Source organism: Biomphalaria glabrata, chromosome 1 (genome assembly GCF_947242115.1).
Source record: "Biomphalaria glabrata chromosome 1, xgBioGlab47.1, whole genome shotgun sequence".
NCBI lineage: Eukaryota > Metazoa > Mollusca > Gastropoda > Planorbidae > Biomphalaria > Biomphalaria glabrata.
This window is the reverse complement of record NC_074711.1, coordinates 72986787-73008497: the sequence shown is the minus strand read 5'-3', so window position 1 is coordinate 73008497 and position 21711 is coordinate 72986787. Positions and strand designations below refer to the sequence as shown.

General features: G+C 31.6%; 1 protein-coding gene across 1 annotated transcript in view; it reads right to left on the bottom strand.

The window, feature by feature from the left end:
* LOC106072441 (adhesion G-protein coupled receptor V1-like) overlaps window positions 1–21711 on the bottom strand; it is a 90106-nt gene that overhangs the window by 45054 nt on the left and 23341 nt on the right. Inside the window, exons 13-41 of the mRNA XM_056013226.1 lie at window positions 21490–21613; window positions 20828–21045; window positions 20162–20350; window positions 19404–19554; window positions 18630–18823; window positions 17997–18120; window positions 17472–17732; window positions 17068–17197; window positions 16523–16743; window positions 14730–14950; window positions 14118–14283; window positions 13572–13786; window positions 13130–13254; window positions 12701–12829; window positions 12119–12333; window positions 11603–11838; window positions 10650–10910; window positions 10300–10437; window positions 8991–9266; window positions 7621–7830; window positions 6266–6389; window positions 5525–5809; window positions 4654–4826; window positions 3609–3867; window positions 3132–3254; window positions 2621–2739; window positions 1773–1951; window positions 1255–1432; window positions 814–972 (exon numbers count right to left, since the gene is read on the bottom strand). Coding sequence (XP_055869201.1) covers window positions 814–972; window positions 1255–1432; window positions 1773–1951; window positions 2621–2739; window positions 3132–3254; window positions 3609–3867; window positions 4654–4826; window positions 5525–5809; window positions 6266–6389; window positions 7621–7830; window positions 8991–9266; window positions 10300–10437; window positions 10650–10910; window positions 11603–11838; window positions 12119–12333; window positions 12701–12829; window positions 13130–13254; window positions 13572–13786; window positions 14118–14283; window positions 14730–14950; window positions 16523–16743; window positions 17068–17197; window positions 17472–17732; window positions 17997–18120; window positions 18630–18823; window positions 19404–19554; window positions 20162–20350; window positions 20828–21045; window positions 21490–21613 — 5403 coding nt within the window. The remainder of the gene's footprint in view (window positions 1–813; window positions 973–1254; window positions 1433–1772; window positions 1952–2620; window positions 2740–3131; window positions 3255–3608; window positions 3868–4653; window positions 4827–5524; window positions 5810–6265; window positions 6390–7620; window positions 7831–8990; window positions 9267–10299; window positions 10438–10649; window positions 10911–11602; window positions 11839–12118; window positions 12334–12700; window positions 12830–13129; window positions 13255–13571; window positions 13787–14117; window positions 14284–14729; window positions 14951–16522; window positions 16744–17067; window positions 17198–17471; window positions 17733–17996; window positions 18121–18629; window positions 18824–19403; window positions 19555–20161; window positions 20351–20827; window positions 21046–21489; window positions 21614–21711) is intronic.

Here is a 21711-nt window from a genome sequence, read left to right as displayed (position 1 = left end):
TAAAGCGCTGGTTATGAGTGTGTACGTGATTTTGTGTGTGAATGTTGTTCGTATTTGCATCTATATTGTTATTGTACAGTAGTTACACTGAGGTTGTCAATTGTAGTCAAACTGAATTTCCATTTGATTGGATCAATAAAAATTATCTTATCTTATATTAAAAATGTTATGGTCTTTCAAACTGAATGAATGATGAATACATATTACATATATAAAGGCAGCACTAGAGACCAAATGTTTTTTTAATGAGAGAAAATATAATAAAATAAGGGACTGCACAGACCCCTCATTTACAACAACTCCACCTAGCAGCAACGCAGTGCAGGTAAACTAACCACTACACCATCCAGATGTTAAAAAAACATCTTTCTGATCTTTGGCATTGGCAAGCATGAAGCAGCCACCGAGGTCAATGTTCACATGCCCCGCCCAGCCCTGCCCCCAACATGCCCCAAATGTCCTCACATACAATTTTGACAAAGCTGACAGCCATTAGACACATATTACATAAAAATGGTTCTATTTCAACTGTATGTCAACAGAGCAATTGAACAACATAAATACACTAGATCTATTTGTATTTGTCTTTAAAATTTAGTAGTATAAATTTTATAATTCAAGAAAATTCAGAAAAACTTATTTAATAAACATATCTTCAAAAGAAAAGTACAGATTTGTTAATGTGCAAATCATCCTGATTCCCATGCTGCTCAGAATTTTTCTTAAAATTATTAGCTATGACGATATTTTGATATTTTTTTTGAGTCAGGAGAATCTGTTGTTATAAAAGAACATTAAAATTTTAAATCTTACCCTGCTGACATCTTTTTCATAGAAATTAGCATTGAGGCCTTGTTGTAGGGATCCTGATGAAAATGTGCTTGTATACCAGAGACAGGAGATTGATGCCAAAGTTTGTTGATACATAAAACTAACACAGCTGGACTCTTGGGCACAATAGGTGGCACAAGCCTAGAGAATAAATATGTATTCCTTTTCATTGAAAAAATTTGAGACATTAAAATTAATTGGGGCAATACTAGCATAATCTCAAAGTTAAACAGTAAGATAATTCAGTTTCAATGCTTTTAAAACTAACAATTTTTTTCAATCAATTAATTATTGTCTAGAAATTGTTTTTTTTCAATGACCACACCATTTTAAATCATACATGAATAATCAGCAGCAAAATACTCAACGTCTTAACCTATTAGCATCAAATCTAGTTCACTGAAATTTGGCATTGCTGTTTACCTGAAGGGTATCATTGGCCTGTGTAACATTCAGCACATTCCCTGACAAAGAAGATGGCAATCCTGCTATTGGTGGCAGGAAGAGTGTCAACACATTTCCCCCAGAGAGTGCATTAAGTTCTAATAATGACATTGCACTAGTTGAATAGTAAACTCTGACTGCACCAAAGGTACCACCACTAAGAAAGAAAATGTATAACTTAATCTAAAACATTGTTTTACTCTATTATTAATATCTTGAACTTAAGTAACAGTTTACGAATGAATGTATATTCTGTGTACATTTTAAAATTGGTATGTATGTATACATTTTAAAAATCTATGTGTTTTTTTTTTAATCTAACATAAACACTGTAAAGACCTATGATAGAGATATATATCAGTGACTCTAAAATATTTGTATACTTAATAGATTTTTAAACTATAATGAATCTTTTCCTTGGTTGCTTCAATCCAAATGTTTTCCATGAATTTCTTGTCCTCTGCCCTAATCAATTTAAAAACTACTATTTCACTTACCTTCTGACTACTGAAGCAGACTGAGTTCCCTCAGCAGGGTCCTCAGCAATCACAATAGTAGAGGAAGAGAGTTGCACTGTACCGTGTGGACTATCATTGGCTAATATAGTAAGTATGTAGGTTTTCTGTTCCCCTATCCGAGCTCCATTGGTCACATTGGTTAGTGTGATAACTATGTCCTGGTTTGAGACATTTAGAAAATAGCTCAACTTACCATATGAAATATTTTGATGTAGGCCATAGATGAAATCAAATGAGACTTGAATACAAAAGCTAGAAGCTAATGATTTTCATTTAAGTATTTTTAAACAATGATCAATTTCTGACATACTTTAGAATAATGATCGACATCTGACATTGTTATAGTTATATAGATAATTATGTTGTTCCATTTAAGAAGTATATGATATGAAATTAAATGCTTAATTTGAAATTTTTATAAATTGTATTCATCATTTTTGTACTTGATTTTAAATCATATTCTAATATTAAGATTTCAATTCTGAACTTTACACAAGTTAATATAAATAATTTACTGTTGTAACTCTGATTTGTAACTCTATGATGTGCAGTGACATTTCGTTTCTGCAGAAGGTGCACTGCTAAGAACTAGACTAGAAAAGAATGTTGACATTAGAAGAAACAAGGAAGTTCCACCCAAATGGAGGAGCTTGTGAAAATTCTATGCTTAAGACACTACTAAGCTCTATGATTATGATGTTCTATTAATAAGCACATGTCTTTGTTGAGTTAGTTGCCTTCCTTAAATTTATAACATTATTTTTTAGATAGTCTAACTCTACATAAACAGTTCAAAAGCGAATCATAAAGTCTGCAAAATGTTTTACCTCATCGCCTTCTGGAATATCATCTGGTAAAATTCTGATTGTGATGCTTCTGATAACCTCATTTGTGACGAATGAGATAGAACCAGAACTTGGAGAGATGTCATCTGAAGCTGGCACACCTGATAGTAAGTCATAGTAACTGCTCATGTAAGGCTTATAAAGTAAACTTTTGAGAACTGCATCAAAAAACTTACACATATATAATGTACAAATATTTATTTATGAATATTTACATACATTTTCATCTTTTTCTATTGAATATCTTTCAAATGACTTAATTTGTTCAAAATATTCAAAGTTTAATATGACCAAAGATAAACATTTTTTTTTCCTCTTATTTTTGAACTTAGGGTTTCTGATCAACTTTAAAATAAAAAAGATTTCCTAACAAGATTTTAGTTTATACTTCCTCAACACATAATCATTAAAAAAAAATAGTATAAATATTTTTTAAAAAATGATAGAACTTGATGTCTAAAATCCTACAAATAATAAGGTAAGTCTTATATACCATTGAGTCTGGCTTCCCAGGAAACAGTTGCTGTATCCATAGAACCTCCAATCCTAAGAACAGTTATGTTAACTGTATAAGCCTGGTCCAACTCTAAAACCTTCAGACCTTGAGCTCCAAAGGCTAAAGTAAGCAAAATAAAATAATACACATTATAGTGAATTCTTGGGGTACTTTCATAAAATTGAAATTAAGCTTTTTAAGTCCAACAATAAAATTGATTGGCTAAAAACCAGAGGGATAGAAAAACTATCAAGCTATGTTTCAAATAAATTTACGTTACTTAGACCTTTAAAAATATTAGGAAATAATTTAAATGAAAAAAAAAATTATTAGCTTAATTTATGATAAGTTTCTTTTGAAACTAGTAAAACCTTATTTTAACTAGAAGTCATGTGTAGAGATTCCTGAGTTATTTACATTTTTCAGCTTTTAAAAAGCAATTCTATATACTAAATATAACTAATGACAACAAACCAAACACTCCATTAGGGTCATCTGAAGGTAGAATGGTAACCACTGAGGTCCTCTGATCTCCAAGTACTGCACCACCCTTGGCCGAATCCTGCAGCTCAATCGTGAAATACTCAGCTCTCTCAGGGATGATATCATCTATGATCTGAATATCTAACAGCCTGCTTGTCACTCCTGGTGGCAGAATCACTACACTAGACAGCACAATAAAGTCTTGATTTACTACAGCAGAGCCATCTATAACTCGAAAGATGACAGACACCTAGTATCACAGAATATAATAGGCTGAAATTAATACACAGTATTAGTCGAATACAATGAATTTTTAAAGTTAAAATTTATGAAGCAGACTGGTCAAGTAATTGAACGTTAGATTAATCTGCAGATATGAGCACTTCAAATTTAAATTTTCAGTAAAGGTTTAGTCCTTGAATTCTCCTATTTATCTTATTGGAATAAATTACCATCTGAACAAAATAAATCCCACACAACTCCCCCTTTGACACTGCGCCCTTATCAAACCGTAAACCATATCCTCTTTGAATGCCCCTTCCTAATCTACCTTAGGTAAACCCTACTTCCACTACAACCCAAAATAACCAACACCCTGTACGGCAGTGCTGAACAACTGAAGAAAACAGCACAATATTCTTATGAACTTCTTGCCGAATTGTTGATTACAGAAAGGGGTGAACTGCTTCAACAAAGGTTTTATGATCTTTAAATAAACTATGTTCTTTCAGTAAAATACAAATTTAATTTCTACAACATAAAAAGGTCAAATACACTTTAGATATTGCTAATATTTTTCATAAATTAAGTTGTTACAAATATTGAAACACTGGCAAAAATTGTGTATTTCAATTATCATTTGTTAATATCACACTTCAGATTTTTTAATATTTATATGATGAATGTCAATATCAAGCTTCCAGAAAAGCTGTTAAAAGTAAGTTATACGAAAGTTTTACAAGCTTCCAGTAGAAACTAATTGACACAATTTTATGGCAATAACAGTATGGTATAATATTTTAGAAAAAAATCTCACCTCACCAAAGGTTCCTCCAGTTCTAGTCACATTGACAGGGATTTGACCAACAGACTCGGACACAGACACATTAGGTGGAAATAACTGAAGTCTTCCATTAGCATCATCATTGGCTAAAATGATTATCTGACCATAGGTCTCAGAATTCTGACCCAGAGTTGGAGAGTTGGGAACTGTATGGATAGTACCAGCAAAAATGTTTGCTTATAAAATAATTTTCTTTGAAAGTATATTTTGTAATGTTTTGTTTGCGATGCAGTTCTTTTTAATTTATTAAGTTTAATTTTGATTTCTAAAATACTGGCTTTAATGATCACTAACTAGCATCATCCCAGAATATATCAATGAACAGAGCGGAATTTTCTGCCAAGATTTTCTAGACCTCAATAGTGTTGACTTTGAAGTCATTGTTGATAAATAATGTATGGTTTCAGGAATGAAGGTTGAAGACTAAAGACTAGCTGTTGCAAAAGATTGTAATGTTAAATTGTTAAAGAGTGCAATGTTTCTCTTCATGACCATCCTTACAATAAAACCATATTTTAGAGAACATTGGTTATTATTCAGATATCATATGCCAAAGTAACAGTAAAATGTATTTATATGCAGGTTGTTAAGGAATTATTCTATATGCTAGGGTGAAATTTAAATATTTAATTTGTCCCTAGACACAAGAAAAATTACTTTTCAATCAATAATGCTCATAACTGAAGACATTAAATTTAAATTTTCAAAACTATGATTTAAATAAGTTTACCCAATTAGCCAAGCTATACCTCATAAATCTTTGATAGCATGTGAACAGAACATTTCTTTTCTTAAAGCTTTAAAAGATTTCTTTTAATGTATAGGAAAATACATTGGCTCATACTTGCATTAATTTGTGCTGCCTGCACAAGTCTAGTTGCTGTCAATCGAACAAACACACTTTCATCCTCTTCAGGTATTTGGTCATCCAAAATTTGTATTTTAAATTGAGCTAACTCTTGGTTTGGGCCAAAGCTTAAGGTACCTTGATTGCCCACAAAGTCATTTAGATCAGCTCTAACTGCAGTACTTGGCAAAAAGTTATACCTCTCATTAGGGCCCAGTGATGTAAAGTCTACTTGAACTGAGCCAAACTGACCTCCAAGTCTCTGGACAGTTATATTAACATCTGAGGAATAGTTACAACCTATTCACAGGTTTGGCAATATTTCTATAACAAGTTATAAGGAAAAATTTTAATAAAAATAAATATGAATGAATGCCATTATTTTTTCTTTTTTAGAAATTTAAAAATTATTAATAGTGAAACAATTCTTAAAGTCTTCATATGAATCCACACTAAAATCTGCAAACTAGAAAAATCGCTTGGAAGAGTTCTGGGTCATAAGAAAGCTGGTTACAATAATCGCTTATTTTTAAACATGTCATGGTACTGACTTGCTAAATTTTGGGAAGTAGAAAGAAGCTTGCAAGACACCTAGTTCACAGGTCATCCTTCATGTGAAGGTGGGATGGTAAGAGAAGGTCAGAGGATACAAAGGAATGAAAGAAACTTGCCAACAAAAGAAATAGAAAGCCAGTGACTAACAAGGTTGTAATGATCACCCTTTAAAATAAAGCTTACCTTGTAAAGTCTCTATCACTTTGATTGGTCTAAAGGCAGACATGATAACAAATTTACCATAAGGATCATCATTGGCAAGTATGGTTATTCTAGCAGTACGCCGCAGTGAATCTCCCAGGTCACCCTAAAAACAAATACAGCACAACACATTTGAAGTCTCAAAATACATTATATATCTAAATAGTAATTAAAAATTTCCAAAACTTAATCACTAAGACAAAAATAATACATTGCAAAAAATGTGTGTCTTTAACTAGGCAGCTGCCTCAAGAGCTTTGCTCTTCATAATTGAATGTAGATTTATAAAATAAATAAAGCACTGCTTTCCATGTTATGATGTGTTGACCCTTAATGATGACACTGGATTGTAACTGGTTGACTAGTTTGACTCTTGTTTTCCAGCTATATATAAGGCTGTATCAACACTGGCAAAGTCGATGTTTTGAAATTTTTTTCTGTATTTTTTCTACCGTACATGTTTTTAATTGCTTAAAATATTATCTTGAATAGTTTCCTTTTGCTAGACATCCAGAATTTCCTTCTTTCAATGTGGTTTTACAGAGAAAGATTTTTTGATAGAGTGGGGTACTCTTAAAAAGGCTCTATTTTCTTTAGATTTATGTTCTCGATGATGGTGATAGGTGATAATGAGCTCAGAACATTCATTTTATGTGTTTTTAAATGGTTTTAATATAAGGTTATGTGGAAATATGTATAAATATAGTAAATAATATTTTTGTTTCTACTTTGGATCATAATGTAGTATAGACCCAGAGCTATTGACTTGTCCAAGGTGGTCAGTTTTTATTTTTCCAATAGTAGCCAAATGGATAATTGGCTCAAAATTTCCATTTAATGTGTTTTAGCTGTGTTCTCTATAGAAAGTTTTGAGACAATATGGAAAAATATGATTAAAAAAAATATTTTCAATATGGACCATACTTTTTGTCTAAGATCAGGTCTAGATCATTTTCAAACATTAATATTAAAATAATTTTTTGTTTTATAATAATTGCTTTGTGCTATATCAAAACGGCATGCATTTCTTTTAATTCTATACTAAATATAGCCTTGATACAGCGGCATGCATTTCTTTTAATTTTATACTAAATATAGCCTATCATTTTCTAATAAAAAACAAAAAAGTTATAAAAGTTTAATCGAAGCATTCTTTTCACTCCAAATGGCAAAAAAAAAAAAAAATTCAGTGGAAAATAATTTCAGAGTCAAAGAGTTAAGTTATTTTAAATGCAAATTTGTTTTAAATTTGATATAGACAGTCCAAAAAATAAAAAAAATTATCTGTGAAGACTATATGTTAAAAAGATAAAATGATATGTGAAGACAAAGCTTACCCCAAGAACCTGAGTCAACTTAACAATGACAGTCTCATCCAACTCAGGAATTGTTTCCCCTTTCACTTGTAGCTCAATAAATCCTGTTCTCTGATCAGGTTGAAAAGTCAATGTGCCATTTTGATTGATAATGTCAATGCCATCACTTAAGTCTTCCTGAACTTCCCATGCCACTTTAGAAATTCCAATTGTTCCATTTAGTCTATTGACCTATATTTCAATGAAAAATAAACAATGCATTAAATATCTGATAATACATATTTTGTTTTGTTTGTTTTTTAATATTAATTATCTGTCTAAAAGTTTATTAATTAAAATTGAAAAATAATTATTTTTGTACTATTATAGAGAGATCAAAAGCTAATATGATCTATGGTAAATCAAACAGACTAAATATTTACACTTATATAGTTTAAAAACATTGTGAGTGGCAGCAGGTGCCACAAATGAAAACTTTTGCCACTGATAACTCAATAAAGTACAAATCTAACACATACAAATAATGGGAAAAAAATGCTAGACACAAAGCACAAGATGTTAAAATATAATTACTAATTATAAATAAAACTTTAGAACCTGAACAAAATGTAATACAAGATTTAGTACAGTTAGCTCCCATTCAAAAGGATATTTTATAAATAACAAGGAAACAGAGAGGGGTAATGGAAAGAGTCAACAATTCATTGAGCTATCTGAATTCATTGAGTCAAATAACCCATTAGCCCTATTACTAGAAACAAAAAAGTAAGAACATGTTGCCATGTAAAAAATTAAATTTATACTCAGAGTTATGAGGAATTTTTTTTTTACAGTATTTCAAGTATTATTTTAGAATATCATAACTCCGTCGGTGAAGCTCATTGATTAATAAGTATTACTATAATAGTTTGTCATATAAAATGGTGAACTATAACTTTTTAAAAAAAATAATTTTGTATAGTGTTAATTTCATGCTATGGCTTGCTCAGAGTTTTCTGGTCCAATCTCTTTTGTGTACTCATGAGGGAGTGGGTATCTGGAAGAAGGTTTCCAGACAGATGCTCAACACAACACAGCTGGAGTAGGGATTTGAACCTCCTTGATAAGCAGCCAAGTGGTTTTTGCCATTCATCCATACATTCCACTGCTACTCAGTCAACAGACTGAATATAGTATATACATATTAATTATAGTGCAATTAGCACTGTACCATATGTTAGCAATTGCAGACACTAACAGTCCTAGTATCAGATATTCATAGTTTGTTTTTTTTCACCTTCATTTCTTTATAAATAACACTATTCAATTAACAAGCCTTATTTATTTTCTACAAATATTGAAAGAAAAGTCTTAGAAAATAATATTTATCTAGGAAACTATGGTGTACATACCTGCAGCTTTGCTACATTATAACCATCATCACCTTCTTCATTCACATTCATGTTGAGGTAACTGTCATCAAATTGATAGAAACCAAAAGCACCATCAGAAGCTTGAATAGTGACTTGCACTTTGTTAGAGCCAGGGCTCAGGACAGCCCCACCTGTTGGGCTGAAGAGTTCCACTTCAAATGTTTTGGCAGCTTCAGGGATTGTGTTATCAATGACTGTGATGTTAATCCAAGCAAAGTTAATACTAGGACCCATGACAACACTCCCAACACCACCCTGGGAAACAGACATAAAAATTAAAAAATAGAAGCTTCATAAATAAAAAAAAAAAAAAAATTTTTAATTCCTTATTAAACTAGCTTATACATAATGATTTTTATGAAACTTAAAGAAGTTAAGCCTATAAAGAAACTACTATTTTTTAATAAATTACAATACATGATCCAATGAAACTTTCAGAAAAATATAGTAGCTTGAACAATTCTGTGAGTAACAGAAAATAATATTGACATAATAATCCAGTCATTATAAACATTTTTATTGTGTGGCTAAGTATCTTTTATTTTAAATCAAATTTCGTTTTTTTATGAATAGCCACTGAATGATTTATGTTCCTTTCAAATTAATTTTCTGAAAAGGATATTGTTACAGGCCTATTGTTTTGTTCAATTTATGTAGTTTAATTAATTATTAATTAACCAGTTATTTATTGTAAAAAAAAAATTATAATCAAACTTCAAAAATGAAAATATAAAGTTGAAAAAAGTCACTACATCAACATAATAGAAAATATATATATATATCATATCCCTCTAAGAACAGATTGGAAATAAAAATTTTAAAAAGTTGACAGCTTTTGAATAATGTACACAAATCTTTACATTAATAGTTCAAATCAGAACTGTTGACTATTTAATTCAGTTACATAGTAGAACATATCTACATGTGAGAAACTCCTTATAATTTTTACTGTTAAATATGATAGATTTGTTTTTGGATTAACTGTTGTTGTAAACGTGTGAAATAATGTTGAAGATCCTTATAATGGCATGTATCCCATCACCATTTGTTGAAATGTTTTGTTTTTTAAAGTGTATTTATTCCATCACCACCACTAAAAGCTCATATCCTACCTGTAGCTGTTTAGAAACAAAGTATGGATATTTAAGATATTGTAAAAAATGATGCTCTAGAATTAAGCAATAAATTGTAACAAATATAATTCTTTTTTCTCAACTGCAATAAATTTGTGAAATATGATTTCATTTAAATACTAATAAAAGCAAGTAGAGAGCAAAAAAAAACTTACCACATAATCAGGTGGAGATTTGCCTTCACTTAGTGCTGTGATATCCTTGGTTCTCCAATCTGCTCTGATGGTGCCTATAGTGCCTTGTGCCCTCAGAACAACTAATGGGACCAATCCACCTTCTTCCTTCACACTGACCTAGTAAAGATAAATGTGTATCTATAGCTTAAAACTATATTCAATGATGTGGTCAGTTTAAGATAAAAATCACAACAAATTTCTTTATAAAAATGGTAGTTTTAATAAATGTAATCCAGATTTTTGTATGTAATTAAAGCCTAATAACTATACCATGAATCACTATAGCATACTTTGAACATTAACTTTAGCATATATGTTTGATAGCTGACCTGAATCAAAGATGTGGTGGGAGGAATCAATATGTCCGCTGCTGGAACAGCACCAAGTTGATTTGAAAACTGCAAGTATCCATAAGGATAATCATTTTCTGTAATGGTCAATGGCTTGTTCAAAGCAGAGCTATCCAGTACAGCACCACTGGTGTTAGTAGAGCCTATCAATCCATCATCAGATACTGCCACCACTAAAGAAACTACAAAAGATTCATCCAGTTCTGGTAAGTTATCATCTCTCACAATGATTTCAAATGTCTGGAAAAAAAAATATTGGTGTGTCTATTTCTGTGAGATGGGTAAGTTATTCATGCATTAGGTTAAAATTATTGTTATTATATAATAATTTTTACAAAAATGCAGTGTACTGATAAAAGATACTATAAATAGTAATATAATAAAGATAATAAATAATTTAAAATAAATATATAAATAAAGAGAAGGTGAAACATCTTAGCCAGTAAGGTTAAGGCGTGTCCATAAAAGTCCCCATTAACTTCAGATCACCCTGTCCTTTTAAAAGAAAAAGTGAACCTTCTCTTGGCTGCACAAGATTATAAATAAAGCTTATTTGCTTCTGAGGTATACAATTAAAAAGATTTTCCCCAACACTGATATAACTAGCACCTAGATCAACTATCTTTACTTGCCCCAACAAAAGTCATGTACCAATCAGAGTGGAAGTCTCTAAGAAGCCATTGAGTATGGAAACAAAAATGTAACATTCCTCACAGTTTCAACATTCAGCAAAATGTAATTGAATTCAAATCACATCAAACTTGTCAAATTGTATAAGCCTGTTTTTATCCCATTGATGGTGTAAGATATAAAGACAATTTAGGCATTAAACTTGTCTTCATATTTCATTAGAGGGACTGTCTTATAATCTTACTGTATTAAAAAAATCAAACTACATCCAACATTTATCATTCTTAAGAACTGAATAAAACCTTGATTCTCTCTCCTGGTAAAAACACAACCATCCCAATGCTGTTGTCAAAATCACTGCTAGCTTGCTGTTGGGTTGAACCCAAAACTTGATTCACCACCCAGCTTACGGACACAGTACCATCATCTCCTCGAGAGCGCTGTATACTACAAGTGACTGTTGTGTTTTCATACAATATTCTTGATGGGCTGCAGTCAACAAGGCTGAACAGACCATTAGCATAATCACTCTTTTGAACTGAAAATAAATTATAAATAATGTATTTTTTTAAAAATCTGTAAAAGAAATGTTGAAATAGTTATAGCAAATTTAGTAAGGCTAGTAAGCAAAGTAAGTTTTTAGCTATAGATGAAAAAGAAAATATTTAATACTGCATATATGTTTGTTAAATCATTCATAGAGAATGATATTTTGTGATCAGTACTGATATCCACAGTCATTAAAAGCAACTTATTAGAGACTAAGGTTAACAACTAATATAATATGATTAGTCTTTTACAGTTATGCCACATGTTACCGGTTAAAGTTGTGCGTGCATCAGTTGTAGACAGAGTTGCTCCACCTGTTGTGTCAATCAAAAGAACAACAAACACCTCTCTGCCCTCCTCTTCAATATCCTGGATGGAGGCAACAGTGAAGTTTTGTAGAATCTCTCCAGTGTTGTATGTCATAACTCCTGATATAGGAGTGACATCTTTTGAAGACATCATCAAAAATAATTCTCTGACAGTCCTATTTAAAGAATAGAACTTAATAGAAAACTTATAATGGCAACTTTGTAATAAAGGCATTATAGTCCAGCATTCAAAACATGGTTGCCATGTAAACCTGCAGAAGATTTGTATTAAGATGCTATACTAATGTTTAGGTCTGGAAGCTTTAATATGGGCTTAAAAATAAATATGAATCAAACTGTAAAATAACTTTTTTAACTATCTAAGATAATTATGGTAATAGAATTTATAGACACTGAGAGAGATTTGTAAAATATATTCATTAAATTCAAAGCACTATCTAAAGGTTTATAATCTCCATAGTTTTGGGAATAATTAAACCACTTTCTTCTTTGTGAAGACAAACAATAAATGGAAAAACTTACCCATCTTCAAATCCTCTCATCATGATCCGAACATCCTGCATGTAACCAGTGAACATTTCAATGCCAGGGGGTCTAGATCCAACAAGAAGTAATCCAGGACCTTCTAGCTGTGGTGAGTCAACTATTGGTCTGATGATTGTATAAGATAAATATTTTGTTTTAAATCTCCTTTTTAAAATTAACTTTTTTTTAATGGGACCATAAGGAAGAAAAACTAAATAGAATTGTGGTCACTTTCCAAAAAACTAACAAAGTCTAATGAATGTACACAATTCTGGCCTCAATTTTTAGTATGTTAACATATTAAGATGGAATCTATAAAAGTCTTATAAATATTATAAGTAGGCCTATCGTAATTTGGTCTTAAATTGAGAATTTCACCAAATGACTTTTTAAATTTGAGTATGAGAAACAAACGATAATACTGACATTGATCCAATCCGTTTGCCATCCAAGTAAAAGTTGACAGAGTTGCTAAGCACAGCTACCAGGATATGGTGCCAGCTACCATCACTTATGAGGGTTGTTGAGTCTACAGAAAGTAACTGGTTGGTCTGGCAAAAAAACAAAAACAAAATACAATTATAGATCTTACAATGAAATAATATTCAGAATTTTCTTTTTTCTACATTTGTTTCCTTACATAAATGTGTACAATTTCCTTTGCAGTTTTTTTTTTAATGGTTTCTGGAAATTGGAAGAGCATGGACATGATTTCTGAATAATTATAATGCTTAATTGTCAAATCTTATTTCAATTATATTTTTGTAAAAAAAAGAATGAAGATTTTAAACAAAAATAACATATGAAGAGGAAAGAATCTTATTTGGTCTGATCCCCCATTGCATACAAAATTTAAATGTTATCTTACCTGCACTCTAGTTGACAATCTTAGCTGTATTGTTGTACTTGTAGCTGTAAGTACCAGTTTAAGACTGTAATAATGAGTGCCTCCATCACTTGTACATCTGGACAGAATGTAGCCATTTGTGTTGGCATTGGGCAAAACCCAGGCAGATAAAGAGAAATCAGCTGACAATGTTGCCAGTGCAGGTTCATCAACTGAACTCACTGTAATGAAGTTTACTGAGAAAGAAAGAAAGTGAATCATTGCTAATGAAAAGCTTGATTCAATTTCTAAGTGTTTATAATTTTGTTAATTTAAATTTTTTTTTTAAGATTTTTTGAAGTCCTCTTCTAAACTTAAATTTCAAAAATGTAAATTACAACTACTAAAGGCTAAAAATAAATCCTTGAATTTATTTTACTTCATTACAGAAACAGAGTTCCGTCAGTATTTTTAATCCAGAAACGAAATTTGTTCACTGTGACCAGGATATAGCAAAATGGAAAATGCATTATTTACCTTATGCACTTTTGTACCTAGGTCAGACTAAGAATAACATAATGTGAATACCTGAGGCACCATTGAAATAAGCTATGGGTGTTGTGGTGCCTTGTCTTTGAGGAATGCTCACAGGGTTCACAAGAATCATGCTGCTTGGCCACTGACCACTGAAAAGGAGATCATATGTTGTAGGAATGTTGCTTCCCAGTTGGTCAGAGTACACTTCCCAAAGTACCTAAAATTGAAATATATTAATAAACATTTTGTTATAAGCCCAAAAACCACATAATTAATTATTAATATTAATTATTACAATTGAATAGACTGTTATTATTTATATTGTAAAATTATGTTATTTTTTTTTATTCTTTTAACCAGTCTTTGCTCATTTACATAATATGAAATAGGATATTGCATGATGACCTCATATACTGTTCCATGTTATTTAAGTGAGACCTGAAAATGCATTTTTTTGGTCTTATCAAATAACACACTTGTGAATTTTCATTTCTTTGTTATTCAAAGTAAAAAAAAATTCCTGTGCAGTAAAAAATAAATAAATAGGGTGTATATTTGAATATAATCATGTACACTGAGATACAACTTGAAGAAATAAAAATGTTTCAAATATATTACTTTGTTTTTACTTAGATTTCTTATTTTAAATCTCACACAACATACTTTGATCAAGTTCTGATTCCCCTGCCTCCTTTCCACCACAAAAGTAGCCCTTGTGCTGGCTTCATTTCCAGGATAAAAATCCTCAGCAACACTAAGCTCTCTAGAGAATGAAGCAAAGGCTAAGCGACCATTAGGATCATCACTGGCAGCCACCTGGACAGTAACAACCAGTCCTGACTTGGCTAGCGATGCCAAACCTCCACTCGTTATTCCTGACAAGACTGTTAATAAGACAACACAAAATTACAATTGATTAAATTAGTCTTCAGATGTGAAGAAGAAATGTGCAACGACTGTTAACGATTAAAGGCAAAGCAACACTAAGTAAGTCATGTAGGTAAAGGTTTCCCTTTCAGACTTTGAAATCTATGGGGGCAGATAATGTAAAGCTCATGTTTCTATTGCCAATGGTTAATGAGGGTTTTCATGTAGCCAGCATGATGACCTTTACTTCCCCAAAATTCTTTAGGTAACCATTACAGTTGGGTGGACTCATGGGTGGACTAAAAATGTTTAACTTTTCAAATTCCCAGTCTTCACCAGGATTTAAACTCAAGACCCTGCATTTCAGAAGCCAAACGCTTTAACACTCAGCCACAAACCCCATAAGTAGCACAGATGAGACCCTTAAAAAATAGACTTGTGAGGAAGGTAGATAGAAATAAAAAAAGACAGAAAGGTGTTTGTCAAAAAAAAAAAAAGAAAAAAAAAGGTATCAGAGAGTGCTAAAAATTATTTGATGTTCTGCTCATATTTCATTATACTGTTATAAACCTGGTGGTGGCACAGATGGGGGTAGTGGTGTGAGTGTAGTCAGCCGACCCAAATCGCCCTGGGCCCACTAGACGAGCGGTCAACCATGATGAGTTACGATGGTCAGCCAAGACAGTGTCAACACGACGGTTTGGGAAGAATCGGCGTTGTACACAGAGCTCAGGAGCATCACGAGGGATGTAGTCATGTGACGAAGCTAGAAACGTTGAGCGATGTTCTGTCCGGTTCTAGATGGCCATTAGGGACCCTATATAAGAGGGGAGGTGTCGCAGTCAAGACTGTTGAGAAAAGGGGCTCAATACAGCACGGTTCACGACAGAAGGTTCACGACAGGGGTTCAGAACACGGTCGACTACAGCACAGTTCAGCAGTGTGGTTCTGTACCAGCATTACAACAGTTTAGTGCGGAGTACTGTCAAGTACAGTTGAGACGACTGGCGTCTTGATCTTGGTCTGTGATCGAGTCCGACACAACGAGCCTAGTGTTTGAAGTCAGTCCTGAACTGCTAAACCCAGTGCAAGCCCGGAATGAGACGTAGAGGCCATTGCAAGAGTTGATACGGCGGTACGGTGTTATCGGAGAGATATTTGTACAGTGTACGTGTCGCCAATTGTATAGTATTGGCTGTTATTTATTCAACTATTAAAGTGTTACATTCCTTTGGAGCCCTGAGTTGTCAAGTTCTTTTAGTTGGTGGTGTATGGTACAGTTTGCAGAGAACCTGAATAGTGAGATTCATAACAATACAATCAGTGTCCTTAAGAATGGGCATTACTATTGCAAGAGCATTATTACTGTTTCACAAAAGTTATTGCGAAATTATAATGACCAATTGCTTTTAAATGCTATAATTACTGTATACGACAGTTTTTTTTAAGACAGTCAACCTCAATAATTCAAGAACATAATACAAGAGGAAAGAAAAAAAAGGAAATAAACATCTTATATGAATCACAGTGTTGAAACACACAAAGGACTAAATATATTATTTACAATAAAAAGGAAAACTTGCACTTGCCTTCAACTCGAGTCAATGTCAGCAGAAACTGCTCGGCTGGTTCTGGTATACCATCAGCCAAAGGTGTGATGGGGAGAAATCTTTTGTTCTCTTGGCTAGAAAAATCTATTTGTCCTTTAGTCATATTGAAATCTTGGCCAGAGAGAAGCAAGACATTTGAGAGAGACCTCAGTTCCCAGTAAACACGAACAGATTCAAAGTTTCCTCTACTTCGAACGACCCTGGGAATATTGTTCAATTATTTACTGCAACAGTTAAATTTAGGATCTATTATAAAAAGATACAAAAAAAACAAACAATTACTTAATTACATTTATGTCAATAAACACTGCAATAACTTATGAATTAAAGAATAAATACTAACAAAAAACATAGAACCATAGCCAGAAGAACAATGAAAGATTACAAATTTAAAAATTCATTTGACTGCTTAAAGTAAAAGACTTAAAAGCTAGGCATCATACAGTTTTATATTGACAACAAACTTTGTTAATAATATTTCAAAAAAATGTATGCCAAATAATTAGATGGCAACAATAACATACTCAAAGTTAAATGTGCTCCCTTCCTCAATTTGTGTATCTGGAGGCTGAGAAAAATTAAATACTCCATAAGCATCATCATTAGCCAAAATGACTATAGTGGCAGTGGAGTTCTTCGTCACGATCAAGTCACCTAATGAAAATCATGATTTTGTTGAAACCAATAATAATATCAATCAATAACAATGATAATAGTTAAAAATGTTACATATTACATTTGAGAAATTATGAGTTAAAAATGATTGACACATGAAATATATATGATTTAATTATCTATTCTTTTAAAGTAAAGTATGTAATCTATAACATAAAATAGTAACAAATATTAAATTTGTGAAATGTTGGTAGTTAAAAATATTACAGGTTAATTTGTGAAATGATGGTAGTTAAAAATGGTACAATCTTACCTGAAACATCAAACAGCTGAACATAAAATGTCTCATTTTGTTCTGGCAGATCATCATCAAGAACAATAACCTGTATAGTTCTCTCCCTTTGGTTTACAGCAAACACTAGCTCAGTCACCAGAATGGGGAGATAGTCTTTCTCCACAGAGGAAGCTGAACCATCCAGTGTGCGGTAATGAACACGAGATTCTTTGTCAATTCTTCCTTGCCTTGATAAAGTTAATGTGATGGTTTGTGGCTCAATGGCATAAACAAGTGGCTCTAGAAAAAGACATGAAAATAAATATTTCTCTAATTAACATGCTCCACTTAGAAAAGCTGTACACTTTTATTTTCTCATTTAGTATTGTCCAAAAAAAATTCTCAAGATAAATTAAGTATTTATTTTTGATTAATTATGTGAATAATATGCCACTTAAACATATTTACTTTCAACTATGAAAGAAAACTAAAATTTATTTTAAAAATAAACATATTTCAACCATAAAGATATAGAAATTCAAAAAAAAAAATAATAATAATTACGTGCAAATTCCACTGGGTTGTCATTCTCTAGAATAACTATAGTTGCAACCATTGGTATACCAGCCACTGCTTTATTATCAGGAGATGACATTTGTACAGCATAGGTTTCATCTAGCTCTGGTATCTTCAAAAAACAAAAAACTACGAATCGCATCAAAATTGATTGTCATAGTTTTGTTTAAATGTCCTTTGACCTTTTTTGAGACCTAGCAGGCTATGGACCTGACAATTAAAAACATTTCTATTTTTATAGTCAATGGATAACAAAAATGTTCTGTAGACAGCACAATGACCAATTTGATTTACTTTTTACTGATGAATATCAGGTAGCTTTTACTAAGATTTAAACCTGCAATGGTCAGGACTATATAATGTGTAATTTAAAAAATCTTTTTAAAATATAATTGCAACCTCTAGTAAAATAACAGAACAGATTATGAGATTGTTTAAAAGCCATCAAAATGTTTAACTTTATAACAATTTAAAGGTGAGACTACTTTGATAGATTCTTTGAACATTTATTAGGTTTAGAAAAGAACAGGTAAAGTTTTCCTTTCGACAATGAAACAGTTTTCTATTAACACTCCACAACAAAAAAGCACACAAGCATAGCATGAGTTTCTATGTACTTACATCATCATTGACTACATTCAGAATGATGTATTGCTGGGACTGGCCTGCCTCAAAAACAAGAGTCCCAGATGAAGGAGTTAGGTCAAACTGTGGACTGGGTGTGATCCTCCAGGCCACAGAGACCCTGCTAAATGTGCCATAATCTCGCTGGACAGGAATAGTAACATTTAGCTGCTCACCTGGCTGACCTTCGTCTATAGAGAAAGTTCTCAAGAATCATTAATGCATGAAGATAATTTCATTTCTAACTGAAAGCATTTCAAAAAGACAGATTATCATTTGAAGATCAGTTTTCAATAGATTTCACATATACAATTTTCTACAACGTGGTAATTATTGTAATGTTATGACATAATTATTTTGAAGACATTATTTCCCTTGTTAATTTGTAATGACTTGACCCTTAAAGATTTTACATTTTTAGCAACAGAGACCTCTTACAATGACTTGAATGGTTACACTCTTATTTGTATATAAATGATTGTAAAGTTTTTAGAAAGGTCTTTCATCAGTTCCTGCAGTCTATTGTTGTGTACAACAAATGAGAGAAATAATTCTATACAAAAAGCTGAATAATTATAATTGAAATTGTAACTGTTTGCTAATGGGATCTTGAGTTGTTATTTGTTAGTGTGTGATGTTTATAGATGTAAATTTTATCAAGCATTAGTTATTTTATTCTTGTTAGTCTTTACAAACTAAACAACTTTTAGCTTTTTAATGCAACTTTTATATTCTAAATAATATTTCTTTTTAACATTTAAAAAAAAATACCTGTATAAATTATAGTTGGATCTGTGAAAAACCGAATCACTCCATATGGATTATCATTTTCTAATATAGTAACAGCAATTCTGCTTCTGTTACCAATGACAGCTTGAGCATTACCAACAAGGGTCAAGAAGAGAGTGAATGTTTCATCCAACTAGTTTTTTTAGGAAATTAAAAAACAAAAATATACAACTGAAAAACTATTGATAACTTACTCTGAGCAAACACACTTGAAAATTTTTTTTAAAGAAATAGTTCATATAGACTATGCCAATTGATGCACTAAATGTAAACTGCTTTACTGGACTTCTACATCTACAATTTAAACCTACCATAAACCATTTTGAGAGATTGAGACTCTCCAGACTTATTAAGATGTTTTATAACAAAAAAATCAAAGGATGAAATGAACAGAATAATATGGATGTTTAGTCAATTGAAACCATAAAAAGGAGAGTTACTTTCAATATTGATATATTTATATAAATTTAATAAATTTTAAAACAATTTTACAATAATATTTTACAATGGATGGGTGGTTTAGTAGAAAAGTGACTGGCTGCCTCACTGGGGGGTCAATTTTGAATTCTGATAGAAACTGAGTTTATATTCTAAACATCCCAAATTCTACAATTATTAAATTATAAATATGATCTATCTTAATCATTATTAACTAAAGCATTATTTGCAGTAAACAAGTATTACAAGTCCACATAATAAATTGCAGCACACTGAAGAAAGTCTGTCAACTTGTACTCTACCTCTGGAATGCCATCTTTCTTGGCTAAAAATGTGGAGCTCATTTCCCTGACTCCTGGACGGAATACTAAAATATTAATGGCACCAAAAAACTCAGATGTGCCATTGGGCTCTATGGAATACTGGACAGATGTTTCTTGCAGAGCACCACCTAACCGTTCTACCACAACATTGACTGCCTCAACGCCTTCCTGAAAAAAAAAACAATCTAGCTTTAAATCTAAATCAAGGTTCTGTTTTGAAGGATATTACAAGGAATTGAGGAAAATTAGTAACAATGCAAACGTGGGTGAGATGCAAATGAAGATGGTGAAGTACTTCTGAAAGTTTCTTAATCAAAACTATAAATATTTATACATTCTCTTTAAAAAAATATATTTTGTTTTTCAATATTTCAGAAAAAAAAATTAACAACAGGATATTTTAAACTATGTGGAAACATATCTAAAACTTGGAACACAAGCTTTTACAAAAAATTAATGGGTTCCTGATTGCTTTATTAGCCTACTAAAGAGATAATACAATATAGAATAACATTTTTTAAAATTTGATCTGAAAATATAAATATACAGTTATGTTATATAATATAAAATAATATAAAATAATATAAAATTATATAAATATATATATATAAAATATAATATAAAAACTTATCTGTTAAGACTTACACGAACTGAATATGACAAATTCATTTTTGACTGTGAAAACTGCAGTATTCCACCAGGGTTGTCATTAGCTCTGACAGTGATAGTAACACTGGTCAGGCCTGGTCGAAGTCGCTGAGTATCATTGGGCTCAATGGAGTCAAGCCTAACCATTATGAACTCATCTAGCTCTGGAATGTCATCAGCTTTAATCCCAATGTTCAGCATAACAGATGACGTGCCTACAAAATTACGTTACTGCATTTTAAAAGCATTTTTTATCACTCATTAAAAACATCCTATAAGTAGTAGTGTTCTTAATTATCCCTTTCATATTATTGACTTATAAATGGGTTGTTATTTAAGACTAATGGCTCTATGGCACAATGGTGCTTGTGGGTCATGTCAGGTATATAAAAGACCAAAAAACAGGTCAGGAAATCTCCTATAAGTTAAGTGTGTTTCTTCTAAAAAAAAAGGTTAAATGTAACATAATCTATAACTTGGTCAAATCATTCATAATCATTCATGGCGCAGATGCAGTGGACAAGAAATGAGGTACTTAAAAATGACTAACAAAACTGTTCAAACTAAGTAAATATTATACTTCAGGACTAAATACTTAATATTGTAAAAATTTAAACAAAGTCTTTATTACTCTGGATTATAGTCCATAATTAAAATACCTGATTCTAAAACAACTGTTCCTTGAAATGCACTCACATCATCTGACGTTACATCTGTACCAGACAAGGACCAACTAACTACAGCTCTACCACTTAAGCCTTCACGGCTTACCAAAAGTCCAACCTAAATTACATGTTCACAATGAAAATTGAATTGAATATAAAACATGAAGCAAATGAAAAATACTGCCCTATGGCTAAAATGTAAACGGTTTACTAATG